Source organism: Oscarella lobularis, chromosome 13, assembly GCF_947507565.1.
Source record: "Oscarella lobularis chromosome 13, ooOscLobu1.1, whole genome shotgun sequence".
NCBI classification, from domain to species: domain Eukaryota; kingdom Metazoa; phylum Porifera; class Homoscleromorpha; order Homosclerophorida; family Oscarellidae; genus Oscarella; species Oscarella lobularis.
Window position 1 is genome coordinate 2061076 of NC_089187.1, and position 17962 is coordinate 2079037.

The 17962-nt window shown below is 45.6% G+C and overlaps 5 protein-coding genes and 1 long non-coding RNA gene across 12 annotated transcripts; 3 read left to right on the forward strand and 3 right to left on the reverse strand.

The window, feature by feature from the left end:
• Positions 1-616: 616 nt before the first annotated feature.
• On the forward strand, positions 617-971 carry LOC136194345 (uncharacterized). The gene is made up of 3 exons (XR_010671619.1): positions 617-731; positions 787-872; positions 919-971. It is a non-coding gene; the product is annotated as an uncharacterized lncRNA (long non-coding RNA).
• Positions 876-5024, reverse strand: LOC136194344 (zinc finger protein 330 homolog). Of its 4 annotated transcripts, XR_010671618.1 has the most exons (12): positions 4857-4913; positions 4580-4724; positions 4497-4516; positions 4375-4445; positions 4242-4321; positions 4056-4182; positions 3892-3996; positions 3792-3838; positions 3627-3744; positions 1289-3578; positions 1143-1235; positions 876-1083 (listed from the first exon to the last, which is right to left on the reverse strand). XR_010671618.1 is itself a non-coding variant. In XM_065983432.1 (11 exons), exons 2-11 carry the CDS (start codon positions 4868-4870, stop codon positions 3358-3360), a joined length of 948 nt encoding a protein of 315 aa, XP_065839504.1. In that variant the 5' UTR covers positions 4871-4959; positions 5010-5024; the 3' UTR covers positions 876-3357. The 4 variants fall into 4 exon arrangements, 1 of the variants encoding a protein (XP_065839504.1); XR_010671616.1 differs by having other exon boundaries at positions 876-1235; XR_010671617.1 differs by having other exon boundaries at positions 1143-3578.
• Positions 1078-3367, forward strand: LOC136194343 (ectonucleoside triphosphate diphosphohydrolase 5-like). Its single transcript, XM_065983431.1, has 12 exons — positions 1078-1614; positions 1678-1760; positions 1853-1996; positions 2057-2132; positions 2188-2223; positions 2273-2358; positions 2406-2473; positions 2529-2752; positions 2804-2884; positions 2934-2990; positions 3050-3165; positions 3225-3367. Exons 1-12 carry the CDS (start codon positions 1206-1208, stop codon positions 3309-3311), a joined length of 1467 nt encoding a protein of 488 aa, XP_065839503.1. The 5' UTR covers positions 1078-1205; the 3' UTR covers positions 3312-3367.
• Positions 5025-6439: 1415 nt separating the features above from the next.
• LOC136195027 (uncharacterized) lies at positions 6440-8781 on the forward strand. The gene is made up of 8 exons (XM_065984292.1): positions 6440-6503; positions 6563-6862; positions 6920-7041; positions 7090-7113; positions 7167-7603; positions 7654-7950; positions 8005-8132; positions 8189-8781. Exons 2-8 carry the CDS (start codon positions 6565-6567, stop codon positions 8656-8658), a joined length of 1776 nt encoding a protein of 591 aa, XP_065840364.1. The 5' UTR covers positions 6440-6503; positions 6563-6564; the 3' UTR covers positions 8659-8781.
• Positions 8782-8951: 170 nt separating this feature from the next.
• LOC136195028 (ATP-binding cassette sub-family B member 6-like) lies at positions 8952-17954 on the reverse strand. 4 transcript variants are annotated; one of them, XM_065984294.1, is made up of 16 exons: positions 17822-17954; positions 17738-17757; positions 17616-17686; positions 17477-17557; positions 17255-17377; positions 17094-17198; positions 10398-10631; positions 10239-10341; positions 10096-10185; positions 9911-10032; positions 9745-9854; positions 9620-9685; positions 9440-9565; positions 9310-9386; positions 9211-9254; positions 8952-9161 (listed from the first exon to the last, which is right to left on the reverse strand). In XM_065984294.1, the coding sequence occupies exons 1-16, from the start codon at positions 17858-17860 to the stop codon at positions 9088-9090; spliced, it is 1485 nt and encodes a 494-aa protein (XP_065840366.1). In that variant the 5' UTR covers positions 17861-17954; the 3' UTR covers positions 8952-9087. The 4 variants fall into 4 exon arrangements, with proteins under 4 accessions (XP_065840366.1, XP_065840365.1, XP_065840367.1 ...); XM_065984293.1 differs by having other exon boundaries at positions 8952-9254; XM_065984295.1 differs by lacking the exons at positions 17738-17757; positions 17822-17954 and having other exon boundaries at positions 8952-9254; positions 17255-17381.
• Positions 11079-14481, reverse strand: LOC136195026 (death-associated protein kinase 1-like). The gene is made up of 10 exons (XM_065984291.1): positions 14341-14481; positions 14208-14287; positions 14051-14158; positions 13830-13994; positions 13688-13777; positions 13517-13636; positions 13404-13466; positions 12712-13344; positions 12471-12656; positions 11079-12417 (listed from the first exon to the last, which is right to left on the reverse strand). The coding sequence occupies exons 1-10, from the start codon at positions 14342-14344 to the stop codon at positions 11242-11244; spliced, it is 2625 nt and encodes an 874-aa protein (XP_065840363.1). The 5' UTR covers positions 14345-14481; the 3' UTR covers positions 11079-11241.
• Positions 17955-17962: the final 8 nt, after the last annotated feature.

The following is a 17962-nucleotide window of genomic DNA, read 5'->3' on the forward strand; positions in this document are numbered from 1 at the left end:
CGAGACCTACAATTGGAGACTTACCGTACCTCACTCTACGCCGAACGTTCTTCCTATTCCTATGTGACCGTCCGAATGCAATCCGAAGCGCGCGAGACCGAATTCGCTCGAGAAGATCGAAAGGGGGCCCCCTTTCGACATCGATCGCTTTTTCGCGTCATCTGAACGACGGGACGACGTTGCTTCGTGATAAAACGACTCCGCTCGCTCGCACAGCGACAACGAAAGCCTCGTTGACCTGCAACTCGTAAAAGAAACGCGAAAAAGAAAACTCGAAGTTGACGGATGCGCCGTCGCTCAAGTCCCGTAAGTCCTACACGTCACGCTTACTGTATGACTCTTCCGTACTCTCGCTTCGAAGCGATTATACGTCGCCTAGTTCGAATATCCGACCGAATCGGTGATTCTTGGACGCTCGAACGCGATTACGTGAGAGCGAATTATCAAAGAAAAGAAAAATTTAGATTTTTGCTCAAAAGTAGAACACAGAACGATGCTATCTCGCGAAAAAAGTCGTGCAATGCTCAACTTGCGACGAATCTGCAGAAGTGAATGACGAACCAGTATATATTGATATAGGAAATTGGATCATTAAAAAATTTCCAATATTTTTCAGACCGACATGTCAGCCTTGCCTGAGAGTAGCGGTGATCTCACTCGTGCAGATTATCACGTGGTGTATAGTACAACATACGAAGTACCTGTCCTATATTTTAATATCGCACATGACAGTAAGACGTGATGTGATCAGCAACAGCACTTAAAGTGACGTTTGCTTCAAAGCAGGCCAACTCCTTTCTCTTGCCGATGTCTGGAAAACGGTACCGTCATCATATCAGCAAGGAAATCCGTGGGCATTTATAACCCAAACGGTATTGATTATTATAGAATATTTATTAGTCAAAGTTTTCTTCTTAGGAACACCCTGTTCTATCACGACCTTACTTCTCTATTCACCCCTGTCACACGGCCACCCTCATGTCAAAAATATCCAAGCCACAATCAGACAAGTAAGAAAATACCACAACGAAGCTCCCTGTCATCTTTTCTTTACCGTAGCTACGTTGTCACATGGTTGAGTGCCTATGGACCAGTAGTCAACCTAAAAATACCATTTGATTATATGATAGATGACGATGTACTTTAGCAAGTATTTTCAATAGGCGCTTCTGACGTCACATCCTGTACGAGGGGCGTAGCCGGATATGTCCTCTGACGTCACCTCCCTTTCAACCCTAAATAAGCATCCCTACTACGATAGAGTCGCCCAAACGGGCCTAATTCCAACATTCGTGGCTATGCTACGACGAACTGGGCAACGCCGATTCGCCGTCGCTATGATCGGCACGACAGTCGCCCTCTCGCTCTTCCTTCTCCTCTCCTACGATCCGTTGGGCCTCCAAATCGTCGAATGTCGCGACGAAGCGTGCCGCGCGACGATACCGCCGCAATTTCTCATCAATCGACGAACGAGCGGCTACGTATTTCGAAACGAGAGCGTCGCGACGACGAGCCAAGGTCGCGCGCGCCGATTCGTCGTCGTTTTCGACGCGGGAAGCACGGGAACGCGCGTTCACTGCTTCGACTTCGCTCGCGCGCGATCGGGCGACGACGGTAAGGAAGCGAAAGGGCGCGAAAAACTAAAAATCCGATCGTAGATACAATGTATAAATACAGGAAGGAAGCCGTTCGCGCTCGAAGCGGAGATGTTCGAAAAAATCGAACCGGGATTGTCTAGCTATGCGAAAGATCCGAAAGAGGTTCGCTTTCACTTCCACCGTGGATAGAAAAAATATTTTCTATCTACACTTCCACATCCCGTTTCATAAATACGTATTAATTAAATTTTTAGGGTGCGGCGTCTATTGTGCCTCTTCTGCGTTTGGCTCAAAATTTCGTACCGGAAGAGTATCACGCGCAAACGCCCGTTATTCTGAGAGCCACGGCTGGACTGAGGCTATTGTCCGACAACGTTTCGTCTGCCTTACTGCGAGAGGTATGCGAACTAATGAATATTGCATTGGGGCGTCACCCGCGTTTTTTTCCCCCCCTAAAGGTCGAAGTCGTTATCAACGCTTCGCCGTTTCGACGAGTGAAAGGAGCCGTTGCAATTCTCGACGGAGAGTCGGAGGGTACGTACATAGGGGGAGAAATTCTGAACTCAAATCAAATATGATTTTATTACAGGATTATTTGCCTGGCTTAGTGTTAATTTTCTCCGAGGTACGTACGACATGAACTTTTCCTCTAATATTCACATCATTTCACCTAGGTTCTTTGGGAAAGGACAGTTCCCGAACGGCCGGTATACTCGACCTCGGAGGGGGCTCAGTTCAAATCGCTGTAGCCCTAGATGACGTACGCACAGACACAAAAAATAACACCAATTTTAATTCTTCTCTCAGAACTCCACTATCGAAGCGAACAAGCACCTCGAAATATTCAACAAGCGCTATAGTTTATTTATACAGAGGTAGGTGGATATAGATCGGCGCTAATTTTGTTATACAAATAGGCGTCTTGTCTAGTTATTTGGGATTGGGTTTGATGAAGGCGAGAGTATCGATTTTGGATGCGACCGATATAGATTTATCCGATCGCGTCGTTACGAGTCCGTGTCTCCCGAAGGGATCGACGGGACCGTGGGAGTACATGCAGCGCGCCTTCGAGCTCAGAGGCGGCGACGCTAAACCGTCGTCTGGACGCGCGTGTTATACGAAAATTAATAACGCCTTATTTGGGCAAAGATCAGGTAATGATTTTTCAAACGCATTTGGATTAATTATTTAATAACGCTTATTAGAGAAAATCTCAATTGCGCCTGAACAGACTATGTTCGCCTTTTCGTATTTTTATGACCGAGCTATCGACGCTCAGCTCATAGGTACGCTAAAGTAACTCGTACGTTTACTCTATCTCATTTGATTGCTTAGGTCGTTCGATTGGTGGAACGATAACCGTGGAGAAATTCGAGGAGCAATCAAGCGGAGGTACAGTACCTCTTAATCGAGTATGTACATGTACAAAAATATATGTATCTGCCTTTTAGAGTGTGAAGCGGGCTGTGTTTCCGCGTGTGCTAAGCCGTTCGCCTGCCTCGACATGAGCTACATTACGTCTCTACTGCAGCACGGGTTCGGCTTTGGAAAATCTCAAAAATTAATCGTAAGGAGCCTGCTATTTCGGGGGCGGGGGAAGGGAGACGTCATTTGGGGTTTTTTTAGTTGAAAAACAAAATTAATGCCGTTGAAATCAGCTGGGCTCTGGGAGCCGCGCTCTCTCACGTACTGGACGACAAAACGGATGCATAAAGGACGCGTTTCTACTTTCCGATTATGAGATAATAAAACGACCGTGCTATGACTCACTTTTATTAATCTCTTCCGCGTCGTCGTCGTCGTCGTCATCTTCGTCGTCTTCCTCCGTCTCTTCCTCGCTGCTTTCCTCTTCTTCCTCTCCGCTGTATGACTCTCTTTCCCAACTGTAGCCTGTCGCCGTTTCGGAAGCAGCGGCCTCTTCGTAGCTGTAGTCGCTCGTTTCTCTGGCCTGTGACTGTCGCCCGTACTTATGCATCTTGGCTAAACGACACATAGGACGATGTGACTTAGATAAGAATATCGTCTTACTCGATAGGCAAAGATCAGATGTCTCCTTAGTCGGATTGCCGCATTTCGGACACGGCAGCACTTGTCCGCGCGTGTACTTGAAACCCTTGCGTCGAACGTGATCCTCGCAAAAGCAAGTCTAAAGACAGAGACATCAGGACCTTCTTGTCTTTTTTCTCCGCGTACTTTGCATTTAAGACACGTGTACTGTCCGAGACGATTGCATGAAGAACCTAAAAAGAAAAAAGAAATGATCTCTCTCTGTTATTTATTCTTCGTTTCTCACATTTCGTCGTTTCGGCATCTAAGTATTGACAGCTGGACTGATGCTCGAACTGGTCGTCTTCGCACAGGCAGACGCCGCAGTAGGCGCAATCAAACACGCGACCGCCTTCAAAAAAATATTCTCACAATAAAAGTCAATTCCTCCACTAGCTCCCCCTTCCCCACCGTGATCCCACACTCCTCTCTCGCATTCGGCGCAAACGACGTCGGTCAACGGGCATTGGCACGCGTGCGTCGATAGACACTTTCGACTGTGACAAACCCACGCCTCGCAAAAATCACATATAGCTCCCTTGAAGAATTAACCAATTAATTAATTAATTAATTAATTTTTAATTAATTTCTTCTCACCACTAGAGCCATTCCGGTGGCTGATCCCGATGGATGTTTTACTAGGCAATCGCCAGTTTTTGACATGCACTTATTTTTACCTATCATTTGGCGTATATCGATTTAAATACAGGGGTCGGGGTAATCGGCTCACCGCATTCGGCACAGACTACAAAACGCTGGACTTTCGAGCAGAAATAGCAGAATGCGCGATTTTTCTGATGCCTGCGTTTATCCAAACTACATTTTCGCACTCGATCGAAGTTCTAGGCCTACTTGGAACAGGAATCGCATTCCTACGGAGAAGAAGAGGCGTAATGGCGCCGTTTCTCTTCGAGTTCGCGATCATTCGCGCTTACCATGACACAGTTCGATGGGTGATCGGCTAGAGAACGCGTCAGAGCCCCGCTTCGAATTCCTTTCTGGCGCAATCGCTGCTTGTGGGCCTTTTTTCGAGCACCCGTCTTACGTTTAGGCATGTTCGATCGATAGCCCGGATGTCCACTTAAGAACAAACAAATTGGACGACAAAAAAACACTACAGAGTGAATTACCATAAAAATAAATTTAAAAAACAGCAGAAAAACGGTTGTGTAATTACTACACTAAGTGTACCTACCACGTACGTTTTCATACCTTGTACGCATCATTTCTACTGACAACTCACGCAACGTCCGGATTAAAAGTAATAGTGACGATGTTTCGTTTCGTTATTGGATAATGACTAAGTGCCCGCATACTACATGATGTTTTACGTGTGTGGCTTTTACTTTGCACACTAGGCCTTACCTAATTCTTTAGTTTTTTCGCCTCAGGCTCAAAGGCTTCCTCGCCATACAGGTCACAACGAATAGAGTGTAGTATTCTCTCCCCATAGACTTCCTTCACAACGTCTTCCAGTTCTGACTCGTAAATGGCTCTAGCAAGGTCCCACACCTTACTTTCACCCTTTTGCTTTGTTATCCATTTCTGTAGCATTGCATAGCACTGTTCGTCTTCTTCGGGGTGAGAACGCGAACACGAGTCAATCTCCGTCTTCGAGAGACCAAGCTGACGGGCCACACGCCTCCAGAAGGACTTGATTTTCAAATACACCGCAATAAGGTGTTTGTCTTCAACGTTTTCGTCTTTGAACTGTAATTCTGGAGCTGCAACGTAAGAAGTTTTCGCTTCAATGCCAACCGCGTTCACCTCTGCTGGTGCTTCAACTCGATGTGATGACATCACTTTTTTGTACTTCTCTTGGATGACTCTCTCGCTTATAGATGACTCCGTACAGGCACCCAACACCTTATACACCAGAGGCTGCTCCGTTTCCGTCTTCCATTTCTCCAACGCTAGTGCAAGGCTCACTTTGTTGCTATGGTTCCCTCGCCGTATTTCCGTCACGGCTTCCGCCGACAAGAGGAAGCAACAGATCTCTTCCCATTTCGAGCTCGCTCCCGAACAAATCGCCGCAATCAGATCTTTGCACACGACGTCGTCGGGGGCGGGAAAACGGCCTCCGTGCTCCGGCTCTCCGACTCGGATGCGGCGAGGAAGACGAAGACGGATAATTTGAATGCAAGGAAACGTGGCATCGCGAACTCTTCTGGCTTTTACAATTGCGGTGCCGCTCTTGCACGACTTGACGTCGTCCCTTTCGTACACGGCCACCCCCGAACTGAGATTCTCAAGATCGTCGCTGTCCAAATAGCACCATTCCATTGGAGTGCCATTCGCTTTATCGCCTCGAACCGACTCGACAGTGCGTTTCACATCTTCGAGCGTATCCTTTGCGACGCATTCGCCTCCTTTCGAACAGCGCACGATCACATCGACGGCATCGCTTTCATTCGACCAAACGGCTGTGACCGGAGGCCTCAAGTTTGAAGCCGTCTTTCCACAGAATAATGCGATATCCCGAAATGGCGGCGCAGCGACTTTGAAGAACGGGAAAAAGCGGCGGTGGAATGACCACGGATACTAGAGGAGATCCTCTAGTATCCGTGGAATGACATCCGTCTGGGGGTGAGAAACTCGGTAGCGGCGACCGCGGTAGACGACCATGTCGTCTCTCTTCTCCCACACCCGGGCCGGTTTGATTCTTTGATTAAGCAAAACATGTCAAGGGTGCGTTCTGGGGAGACTCTCTGGGCGGGCGTCTCCTTGCGCAGCTCTTGTTGCGTCATCGATGCGTAAACCTCGTAAACCCGGCTTAGATAACGCGCTCTAGATACCTTGCACCTGGACCATCTGCGCAACCGATTACCGCGGCGTTTTTCTCGTCTCTCCTTGCGTACAGTAGGTTCTCACACGCGCGTCCGTCTTCTCGCATTGTTATCCGTACATTTGCTGTTAAGGAATGACGGAGGCTCCTGTCGATCGGGTCCCACCACGGATCGCCGTCGAACCGTGCCTTACTGCGTTACCACGAAATCGTGGTTTTCGATTATCTTGCCGCGCCAGCGAAGCAGACGTGACGTACCAGTGGTACTTTCGACCCGCTAAAAGCAGTGCCATCCAAAGTCCTATTTCTAAATCCCACAATTCTGATTTGGTTTTGAACCGATCTCAATCCATCGCTGGCTATTACTTTTGCGTGGTAACAAGCAAGCGTTCAGCGAAATTTGCTGTGTCGCAATTGGTCTCAGTTTTTGTGGGTAATACGGGCACTAGCTCTTTTCTAGTAATCGGTCTAACATGATTAATTTTTTTAGAATCGCCATGTCATGATTACGTCAACATGGAAAGGCATGTCTCTCCCGAAATGTCTCTATCCTCCGCGTCTTCGGATTCCCGTCCGGAATCTAGGGCAAGTGCCGAACCACCACCGAAGAAGGTAAACTAAGGGATCGTGTTTGATTTTTTTATTCTTATATTTCTGTAGTCGAAAAAGAAAGCTGATTACAAGGTATATAAAGTGATTATAGGAAGCACACAAAGCTGCAAATCTCTTTTTTATAGACGTGCAGCGGATCTGAAGCTGCTAATGATCCTGCAATAAGGAAGAAGATCTTGAATGCAGAAGAAAATCAATTAGATGCTTCAATTTTTTACACGCTTTTTCAGCGAATCGGCGCAGGAGAAGAAGATACGTTTGAACGAATTACAGACGATCTTGTGAAAAAGTTCAAGGACGGCGCTTGGTCACAAGAAGATGGGCACAGCGCTTTTTTTTCCGCCTGCCTTAATGGCTTGTTTCAATCATCACCACTGATGATTGAGCCCCAGTTTGGCATACGTCGAACAAGAGGGGATGGAAAAAAAGTGGATGCAAGACGAAAGAACAAAACTGACACTGCACTTCTTCTTAATGTCAGCGGAACCCTTTATCCAGTTCTCTTGATGGAAAGAAAAAGTGAGACTGATGCAAGTGACTCTGGTCGGTATGAGCTCCATAGGTGAGAAAGTGATTGATGTCACAAGAGACAGAATGGAATTTTTCTATTAGGCACTATGAAATATTGCGAAAAGAGCACCTGGGAGTACGATCCGGAAGTTTTCCGTGTCTTGCTCTCGAGGTGGAGCCAAAGCGAGTGACCATGCACGGTTTTATTACTTTCAACGGGAACACCCTTCAGTCCGAAATAGCATTCGTCGCCAAACCGCTGGAGAGTGAAAGGAGCAATGCAGATATCATAACATTCCTTCAACGCCTTCGCGGAGGAGTGTTACAACTAGTGGAAGAATGGAAAAAGCATGACTATCAAATGCCCCTTATCCACAACCCAGAGTTTGCTCCTGACAGGTTTGAAAATCGAAGAGGCTACTATAATACTTTTTTAAATAGAAAAATCTTTAGCTTCCGTCTGAGCGACAGCCATTATGAAGGTTTATCTTGTTCTACCCCTCTAGACGTTTCGGGAAGAGCGTTCGAATGCGAAATATCGTCGCACACGGATAGAGAATTCGCTATCAAATTTGTTTTTGGTAAGTAGTTGCTCTGGTCTACAGTATTTGATACTCATAGTGTATGCTTTCTGCAGGCCACGATGGTCAGTATGGCGGCGATGTACATAAATCGATGGCATCAGCTAACTTGGCTCCACAATATCTTCATGAAGGATCGATACATTTCGGTCGCCCGACGCGCTATGTTGTGATGGAGATGGTCGAGTGGTCCACTCTGAACGATTGGCTGAATTGCGATGATAGGATTCCGGCTGGAAACGTGATATCAAATCTGCAGCGTGCTTTGAATATTCTTCACGCGAACAAGCACGTGCACGGGGATTTTCGTCCATCAAATATTCTCGTCAGCGAAGAAGGTGAAATTCGTATGATAGATTTTGATTGGTCTTCCAGCAGCGCTACGAAGCGACATTATCCCAAGCATCTGAATGGCAAGATTGTCTGGCCTGCTTCGCCAGGAGATAAGCTAGCAGAAGTTCACGATTGGTTCTTCTGTGCATCCATCAAAGCACAGATCAGAGCAAAGCTAGAGGAGGAGCAGTAAGAAGCTGGCGGACAGTTGTCAAATTGTCTTCTCCTGTGTCTGACATTGTGGTGTATATTTGAATTGTAGAAGATTATTGTATCGAATCGTTTTTTTAGATAGTATAAATTGTCTGTCACGTGTTACCTGTGTGCGCACGCAACGCTCGCGAGTCTTGGCACCAGAGATCTCTGTTGTCACGGTTCTTGCGCGCTCTCCGCTTTCAACAGCTCTAATCAGGATGGCTGTTTTAGAAACGATTGTCGTACCGTTATGGTCTCCGGGTTTTCTGCTATCTCTGAACGGAATCAGTCTATCGTAGAGACGGCTTTTCCTGTTACGGCAGTTACATAGGAAGCCGCCAAGCGAATACCGAATGCGTCAGTACAGTACTCGCAATCGAATGTGCACTAGAGCTAGGAGTAGATCGCGTCACCCGTCACATGGCTTTCACCGGGCCCCACCGTCGTCAAGGAACACAAGGCGCATCGTCATTGACTCCGTTTGGGCCGTACGTGGTTCGTCTAAGAAACTCTTCAACTATATTCATTGTCCACCCCGTTGGCTGTGTGCCTTTTCCATGACTTGTTTCTCTTTTCACTTGCGGCTGTATCATTCTAAAACAAACGAAATGACGAGTGAGTAGTTCGATACATAAGAGACGTGACGAACCTATAGTAGGTTCCAAACCAATTGAGCGGTTGATAGAGCTGAAGGACGTACGTAATAAAAAGAACAAAGTCTCCCACCTAAAAATATGAAAATAAGAAGTTACACATGGCGGAATAATGAATATATGAACCGTTCGAGCTCCATCTGAAACCTCCTTAGCACACAGTAGACACCCAGCCAATAAACCAACGGTAATAATTAAATTTTGCATCGAGTTGAGAACAACCAAAGAAGCCAACGACTTTCGTTCGTGAACCTGAAGAAAACATCAAAAAAAACGCTTAAAAACTCAAAAGACGATTTCTTGTGCCTGGTATTCGAGAAGAGACTTCTGAAAACGATTCACTTCGTAATTTTCAGCGTTGTAGTATTTCACCTTTGAAGGAAAGATGGTCGGCTCGTCGCAAAGTATTAGTTAATTAACAATGTGTATACCGTTTCAAAATTTAGAAGAGAGTCGACCGCTTTCTGTCGCGTCTCGTTGTCTAATTGATTCGTGCCTCGCCTGTGTCGTGTGCGCCATTCGGTTATAACAATCGTAGCAACTAGAAAGAATTCAATAGAAATTAATGATTCCTTACATTGCTAGTACACTACTCACCCAAATACAGAGTCATAGTCACAAAGACGATCAGACCAAACCATAAATTGAAGGCGACGATGAAGTAGACAATAGAAATGGCAATGTCGACGATTGTAGGAGCGATATTAAACAGCACATATCTTAATTAATTAATTAATTAATTGAAAAAATCATAGTCTACGTTTCTAACTAAACGAACTCACGTCAATAAATTGTTTATGCTCTGCGTGCCGCGATCCATTACGCGCAGAACTTCGCCCGTTTTCCGACCCAAGTGCCATCGAAGAGACAAGCTATGGAACATATACCACTGACTACGAGCCCACTCCCAAGATTCTATCCTCACTTGTGAAGATGCTTGAATAGGTCGACTTGAACTGTTTGACTCGTATACTGCTGAACTGAAATCCACGTCAGACTTCTCAGACTGTTCAGAACTCCCGTGGATCCTATATTGTTCAACGAACGGAGATTAGAAAAGTCCGCGAGATCGCGTTGCGTTTACCTGCTCCTTGTACAAAACGCATGGCAACGTAGGTGAGAATTAATCTCCAAGGAAACGGAATCGAATAGGCTTCCCCTCCGAGTTTGACATTGAAATAGGATGACGTATTGGCAGGAGCACTGCCTAGCGCATCAACTGCAAAGGAGAACGACAAGGCATCGAAATGAGAGAGCCTTCCTCTTCTCTGTTTTCCCCCACGCGTGTACTGACGACCGAGACGATTGCACGAAGAACCTAGGAAAACAGATCTCGCTTTGCCCCTATGTACTCTTCGCTTCTCACATTTCGTCGTTTCTGCATCTAAGTACTGTACTGATCGCCTTCGCACGGGCAGACGCGACCACCTTCAATATTCTCAATAAAGACGATTTCTCCCTCCTCTCCCTCACTGAACTTAACCCACCATGATCCCACACTCCTCTTTCGCATTCGGCGCAAACGACCTCGGCCAACGAATTCACCCAACTTCACGATCATTTGCGCCTACAGTACTACCATGACCCAGTTCGACGAATGATCGGCTAGAGAACGCGTCAAAGCGCCGCTTCTAATCTCTTTCTGCCGCAAACGCTGCTTGTCGGCCTTTTCTCGAGCGACCTTAGGAATTCGAATAGATTGATAGCCCGGATGTGGACGGACGCTATGGCACCAGATATAAGGCGGAGAGAATTGCAAGAATGATTAAACTAAAACCGTTCAAGTTGGATGATAAGAGATTATGAAAAAACAGCATTGCGATCTATCAAAGTTAGAAAAATAGTAGAAAAATAGAAGCAAAACACGGTTACGTAAACGTTACGTCTACCTAGACAGAAACGTGCGTTTTCATATTCTGTACGCATTTCTACGAGTATGGTGACGTCACTTTTTTGTACTTCTCTTGGATGACTCTCTTGCTTATACATGACTCTGTACATGCAAGCAACACCTTTTTCACCAGAGGTTGCTCCGTTTCCGCCATCCATTTCTCCAACGCTCGTTGAAGGCTCACTTTGTTGCTATGGTTTCCTCGCCGTATTTCCTCCACGGTTTCCGCCGACAACAGGAAACAGCAGATCTCTTCCCATTTCGAGCTCGCTCCCGAACAAATCGCCACAATCAGATCTCTGCAAACGACGTCGTCGTCGGCGGGGAAACCGGCTCCGTGCTCCGGATCTCCGTCTCGAATGCGGCGAGGAAAGCGAAGAGAGCTAATTCGAATGTGAGGATACGTGCCATCGCGAACTTTTCTGGCTTTTACAATTACAGCGCTGTCCTTGATTGATTGCGCGACGTCGACCCTTTCGTACACGGCCACCTCCGAACTGTGATTCTGAAGATCGTTGCTGTCCAAATAGCACCATTCCATTGAAGTACCATTGGCTTTATCGCTTCGAACCGACTCGACGGTGCGCTTCACGTCTTTGAGCATAGCCTTTGCGAAGCATTCGCCTCCTTTCGAGCAGCGCACGATCACGTCGACAGCATCGTTTTCATTCGTTATTTCGACGAGACATTCGACCAAATGACTTTGACCGGAGGCCTCAAGTTTGAAGCCGTTTTTCCACAGAATCATGCGATATCCCGCAATGGCGGCGCAGCGACTTTGAAAAACGGGAAAAAGCGGCGGTGGAATGACATCCGTCTTAGGCTGGCAAACTCGGTAGCGGCGACCGCGGTAGACGACCATGTCGTCTCTCTTCTCCCACACACGAGCCGGTTTCGATTCTTTAATTAGGCAAGGAACGTGATAGGAGTGAGGACCGTCTTTACCTTCAATTTTGCAAATAAGATCAAGAGTGACCATCACTGGAATTGCATCATCTACGGCGAACGACACACACGGACGATTTCGTTCCGATTGCTTTACTTGAAATAACTCGAGTGCTACTTTTATGTCCTCTCGATTCACTCGGCCTGTGTCGCTGTTGACGGCGCTGATGTAGAACTCGTCGGGATCGGAGAGGATCGGCCCCAGAAGATTGGTTACCAAAACGGACGGCTGTACATAAATTTGGTCAAGAGTGCGGAAGTACAGAATCTGCAAAAATGCAAGTTTTGGCGCTAATCAAGAACCTAGACATAATAGCTTACAGTTCCCGAGTCGTGAAGATTTTGGGCCAATAATTCAACTGGAAAGTCTTTGATGAGGGGTCGACTAAGACGCTCTTCAATAGCTCGTCGAAATTCTTTCAAGTTCAGTAATTTGTCCTCTGTGACAGAACGGTTTAAAATGAGCGATCTGCAATTCTCGCACACTTTGGGAACAGGATCCGCTCTCTACGACAAAAGCCGTGTAGCAGTTCGTAAAGGCAAGAACTTGAGCTATCTATACCTGAATAAGTTCGTCCCTGATTCTCTTCAGTTCGCAGCGAAACGATTTCATAGCTTGCGACTGTGCCTTCTTGCAGTCCACTTCGACAACGCCGCCCAAACAGAAGATTCCCTCAAACTCTTTAACAAGACTTGTGACGTGAATTCGAAATGCGCCCGATGGCTTAATGCTATCATCGGGATTGACTCCCGTTCTCTTGTTCCCAACGACAATAATCGTGATGCCGGAGACGATTAATTTTCTAGCCGACTTCAAAAAAGCAAGCCATCGTCTCACTTCCGATATCACTTCTTTCATTGCCCGCTTTTTGCCATTTCCATCGTCTAGGTTGACGACGCACATGAACATGGTCAAAGCAAAGCGAAAAAGAATAGCGTGGGCGACGCGGAACGGGTACTGACCGCCAAAGTCCCAGATGGACATCAGTCCCACCCCGTCCACTTGCTTGTTGTGAACATCGACGCCGGCCGTTCGATCGAGTTCGTCTGATTGGCTCTCGTCCGACGGCGGTGTGGTGCCACACAGAGAATTTGTGAGTGTCGTTTTGCCCGCCATCGGTTCGCCGATGAGACACGTTTGAACGCATTCTGGCTGAACTCGCTCGCTGTCAAGCCGGAATGATAACATTTGCTCCTAAAAATATTTTGTAAGAAGTATTAAAAATGTGAAACAAGCAAAACGCAAGAGCTTACATATTTGGCTTGTAGAAGCATTTGCCCTTCGCCGTCAGCTGTCTCGTGAGGTTTCATTTCATCCTGATTACAAAATCATAAACCGATGCCGTTTTTCTTTGATGTCAGCTTACATCATTTTCAGCCTCGAGTGATAGACCGAGATTCAGCAAATATTGAAGAACAGATGTCCTTACTGACGATGAAATATATGCTATATCCCTTCCATAAAGATGCAGCAACGAGTTTCCTTTCTGAAACATTAGAATCGCCCAAATATGCTTATGTTTAGGAAGATAATCTACCTTATCGACTACTTGGTAATTTGCATTGTGCTGCACAAACCATTGCAAATTTTCCAGATTTGAGCACCGCATGATTGGTGTATGTCCCTCCTAAAACTTTTCATTAGCAAAAACAAAAGCTTGATTGCGTGTGACGCATCACCTCATCCTTGTCCTCCAGATTCATCCCATGACGAAATAGATAATTGAGAGAAAATGCAGAGCCATACCGGGCAGCCCAGTGAAAAACACCAGGCGTTGTACCAACAAGAAGTCCTTCAGCAACAAAGGAATCAAACACTTCTCTCTCTTTATTGCTTTTGATTTCCTGCGACAAGAAGATCACACAGACTAAACAGAAAAGTACAGCCATTGCCGCAATACATGTTGAAGAAGCGCCAATCCAGAAAATTCAATTTTCAGCTCCGCAATGGCTTTTGCAATATCCGGGTCTCCATTCTCAATCACTTTCAGCAACAAAGTGCTTCCAATCTAAAACGGCTTTACACAAAATGAACTTTCGTTACTATCAAAAACTTGCTGGACATCCAACTCTAATAACTTTCTTGCAAATCCGAAATTCTTCGAACGACAAGCCAAAGATAATGGTGTCCATTCGCGCTACACACATGCCAAGATAAGATAGAGACATCATCAGGTACGAAAAATCCTACCCATAGAAAAGAAGCCTTCTCTTCAACTAGTATCTTTGCGCAAGGTAATCTTTTGACTAGCAGGGCTAAGAAATCAAGTCGATCACTCTCTTCTTTTTGATTTGATTGAGCCAAGAAATGAAACACGTTCCAATTGAAATTCTACAAATATTTTAGAACAGAAAGTTAAAATCAGCCGCTTACATCTGTTTTTGAAAGCTCAAATCCTCTTTTAACCAGCCAATCAACAACGTCAATTTGTACACCGTCAGTAGCCCAGTGAATTGCTGTTCGTCCAAACTAAAGAAGCGTAAAAAGACTTGAACTCTTGCATTTGCGCACTTTCATTATTTTTTGTGACAAACCTTTCCTCTGTAGTTTGGATTGAGTTGATCACTTTTTCTTTGCTCGTTCTTCATTTCTTTAAGCCAAAATTCGACCATTTTTAGCCCGCCAGCACAAGCGTAGAAAAAGAGAGGAGCCTATAAGGTAGGCAATTCATAAAGTTAATAAATAAATAAATAAATAAATCTTCTTTCTTTTCCGTCATCCCGTTCATCTTCATAAGCATTTGCTTCCTTCATTAATCTTTTTGCTATCTGAATCCGTCCATTTGCAAATGCCAACTTCAAGGCTGTGTCTCCACTCTAAACATGATAATCTTCTCAAAAGTTGTGTGATACACCAATGACACTGTATATTACTGGTGTATCATGTGAAATCCTTGCTCCATTCGCTAGAAGAAATTCCACGGCAGATTCGTCACCAATAACACAAGCCAGCATCAGAGGTGTAAGATCCACCTGAGTCAATATTTCAAGCAGTTGTGCAAGAAAGACTTGAAGCAATCTCACCTTCACCCCCCCAAAATAACAATGTGATGTGCTGTTCTTAATAAAGCAATTCCGATCATTGATTGTCAGCTCTCGTCTAATCAATTCCTTCAAAATCTCGTTTTCTCTTTTCAACACTGCAACATGTATCAACGTCCACCTGAAGCCCTACAAATCTCATTCAACATTCCGTATACAGTATGTAAAAAATCACCACCCTTATCTGATCTTCTCCACAAATCAATTCTTTATCTCTGTACACTCGACTCAAATCGACTTTTCCACGTGAAAGAATTTCTTTCACATTTCGCGAATCTCCGTTTTCCACGCATTGATAAAGGCGTTCTTCTTCTTCTTCGCTACAAAATAAATCGTTTCGTTCTCGAGAATCGGACGCCAAACCCTACTCACTCCCAGTCGCTTTCTTCGTCGGATGAGATTCCGTTAAACTCTCCCGAATCTTCGTCGCTGTCTGCCTTGTCGCTACTAGACAATTAATGATTGATAGCCATATGAGTCCCCCCAAACACTTGAAATTAAGTCCTGCTGTTTATTTAGATATACTACCATTACCTGCTCTTCGCTGCTTCTCTTGATCTCTTCATGATGATCTCTTCTTCGTAGGTGTACGTATACTGACCAGGTCGCAAAAAAAAGGAGGTATTTATGGAAACTCTGAGACCCCCCCGTGCGAGTCCCCGATTGAGACGAGATAGCGGGTCCGGTCCCTTTCATATTGAGATAAGGCCGGTCCCCGATTGAGAAATAGAGAAATCCCCATTGAAACATAAGGGGATTCCCATCGGACCCTCATTGAGACAAGGGGTCCTTCCCATTGAGATATAGCAGGTCCTGAATTGAAACTCGGACATCGTGGGCTCGTATAATGAAACCTACTGGGATTGTTCAAGTTGTCTATATAAGCTAGGTAATTAATGATAGCCAAACGTAGACGACTGTGCCAAGAAAGTCGTTTATGATCAGCTCGTGTTCGTCCGACGAATCGATCGCCGAGGAGTTTGCACCGGTAGTGATTCATTGGGCCAACAGCAAACGCCCTCCCACGAAGAAGAGTAAATTCACGGGGACTTTCGGGCGACGAATGTTCGTGTCAAAGAACACGGCAGCGTCATGAATGTGGATTTTATTTGGCCGAGCGAAAAGCGGACGTGTATATTATCCCCGAAGTCTCAATCCAGAAATTAACGGATCTTCTTCGTCTGAGAGTCTCAGAAAGGAAGATCATGATCTCTAATATGTCATTTGAGTTCTCTTTTAGTTGAAAAACAAAACTAATGCCGTTGAAATCAGCTGGGCTCTGGAAGCCGGGCTCTCCTACATACTGGATGACAAAACGGATACATAAGGACGCGTTTCTACTTTTCGATATAAGACAATAAAACGACTGTACTACGACTCACTTTTAATCTCTTCCGCATTGTCATCTTCGTCGTCTTCCTCCGCCTCTTCGCTTTCCTCTTCTTCCTCTCCGCTGTATGACTCTCTTTCCCAACTGTAGCCTGTCGCCGTTTCCGAAGCAGCGGCCTCTTCGTAGCTGTAGTCGCTCGTTTCTCTGGCCTGTGACTGGCGCCCGTACTTATGCATCTTGGCTAAACGACACATTGGACGATGTGACTGAAATAAGAATATCGTCTTACTTGATAGGCAAAGATCTGACGTCTCCTTCGTCGGATTGCCGCATTTCGGACACGGCAGCACTTGTCCGCGCGTGTACTTGAAACCCTTGCATCGAACGTGATCCTCGCAAAAGAAAGTCTAAAGACGGAGACATCAAAACGAGAAGACCTTCCTTTGTCTTTTTCCTCCGATGTACTTTGCATTTAAGACACGTGTACTGACCGAGACGATTACACGAAGAACCTAAGAAAAAGAAAAATATAGATTTTTCGCTGTCATTTATTGACTCTTCGTTTTTCTCACATTTCGTCGTTTCGGCATCTAAGTACTGACAGCTGGACTGATGCTCAAACTGGTCGTCTTCACATAGACAGACGCCGCAGTAGGCGCAATCGAACACGCGACCGCCTTCAAAATAAATGCATTCTCAATAAATACGATTTCTCCCACTATCCCTTCCCCACCGTGATCCCACACTCCTCTCTCCCATTCGGCGCAAATGACGTCCGTCAATGGGCATTGGCACGCGTGCGTCAATAGACACTTTCGACTGTGACAAACCCACGCCTCGCAAAAATCACATATGGCTTCCTTGAAGAATTACCCAATTAATTAATTAATTTTTAATTAATCGATTAATTAATTGATTTGATTAAATAATTTTTAATTAATTAATTCCTTCTTACCACTAGAGCCATTTCCGGTGGCTGATCCCGACGGATGCTTTACTAGACAATCGCCAGTTTTTGACATGCACTTACTTTTACCTATCATTTGGTGTATATCGATTTAAATATAGGGGTCGGGGTAATCTAATCGGCTCACCGCATTCGGCACAGACTACAAAACGCTGGACTTTCGAGCAGAAATAGCAGAATGCGCGATTTTTCTGATGCCTGCGTTTATCCAAACTACATTTTCGCACTTGATCGAAGTTCTAGGCCTACTTGGAACAGGAATCGCATTCCTACGGAGAAGAAGAGGCGTAATAGCGCCGTTTTCTCTTCGAGTTCGCGACTATTCGCGCTTACCATGACACAGTTCGATGGGTGATCGGCTAGAGAACGCATCGAAGCGCCGCTTCGAATCTCTTTCTGGCGCAATCGCTGCTTGTGAGCCTTTTTACGTCTTCCGCTTAGGCATATTCGATAGCCCCCGGATGTCTCCACGGA

Coding starts and splice junctions, on each gene's coding strand:
- LOC136194343 (XM_065983431.1), top strand. CDS start 1,206: ATGTCCTCTGACGTCACCTCCCTTTCAACCCTAAATAAGCATCCCTAC. Junction 2,133..2,187: donor TCTCGACGGAGAGTCGGAGG/GTACGTACATAG, acceptor ATTTTATTACAG/GATTATTTGCCTGGCTTAGT. Junction 2,885..2,933: donor TATCGACGCTCAGCTCATAG/GTACGCTAAAGT, acceptor TTGATTGCTTAG/GTCGTTCGATTGGTGGAACG.
- LOC136194344 (XM_065983432.1), bottom strand. Junction 3,745..3,791: donor ACACGTGTCTTAAATGCAAA/GTACGCGGAGAA, acceptor CTCTGTCTTTAG/ACTTGCTTTTGCGAGGATCA. Junction 3,579..3,626: donor ATCTGATCTTTGCCTATCGA/GTAAGACGATAT, acceptor TGTGTCGTTTAG/CCAAGATGCATAAGTACGGG.
- LOC136195027 (XM_065984292.1), top strand. CDS start 6,565: ATGACGGAGGCTCCTGTCGATCGGGTCCCACCACGGATCGCCGTCGAA. Junction 6,863..6,919: donor ATTGGTCTCAGTTTTTGTGG/GTAATACGGGCA, acceptor TAATTTTTTTAG/AATCGCCATGTCATGATTAC. Junction 7,114..7,166: donor AAAAGAAAGCTGATTACAAG/GTATATAAAGTG, acceptor TCTTTTTTATAG/ACGTGCAGCGGATCTGAAGC.
- LOC136195026 (XM_065984291.1), bottom strand. Junction 13,995..14,050: donor GATTGGCGCTTCTTCAACAT/GTATTGCGGCAA, acceptor TTCTTGTCGCAG/GAAATCAAAAGCAATAAAGA. Junction 12,657..12,711: donor TCAGGGACGAACTTATTCAG/GTATAGATAGCT, acceptor CTTTTGTCGTAG/AGAGCGGATCCTGTTCCCAA.
- LOC136195028 (XM_065984293.1), bottom strand. CDS start 17,860: ATGCGTTCTCTAGCCGATCACCCATCGAACTGTGTCATG. Junction 17,199..17,254: donor GAGAGGAGTGTGGGATCACG/GTGGGGAAGGGA, acceptor TTTATTTTGAAG/GCGGTCGCGTGTTCGATTGC. Junction 10,632..17,093: donor AGATGCCGAAACGACGAAAT/GTGAGAAAAACG, acceptor CTGTTTTCCTAG/GTTCTTCGTGCAATCGTCTC.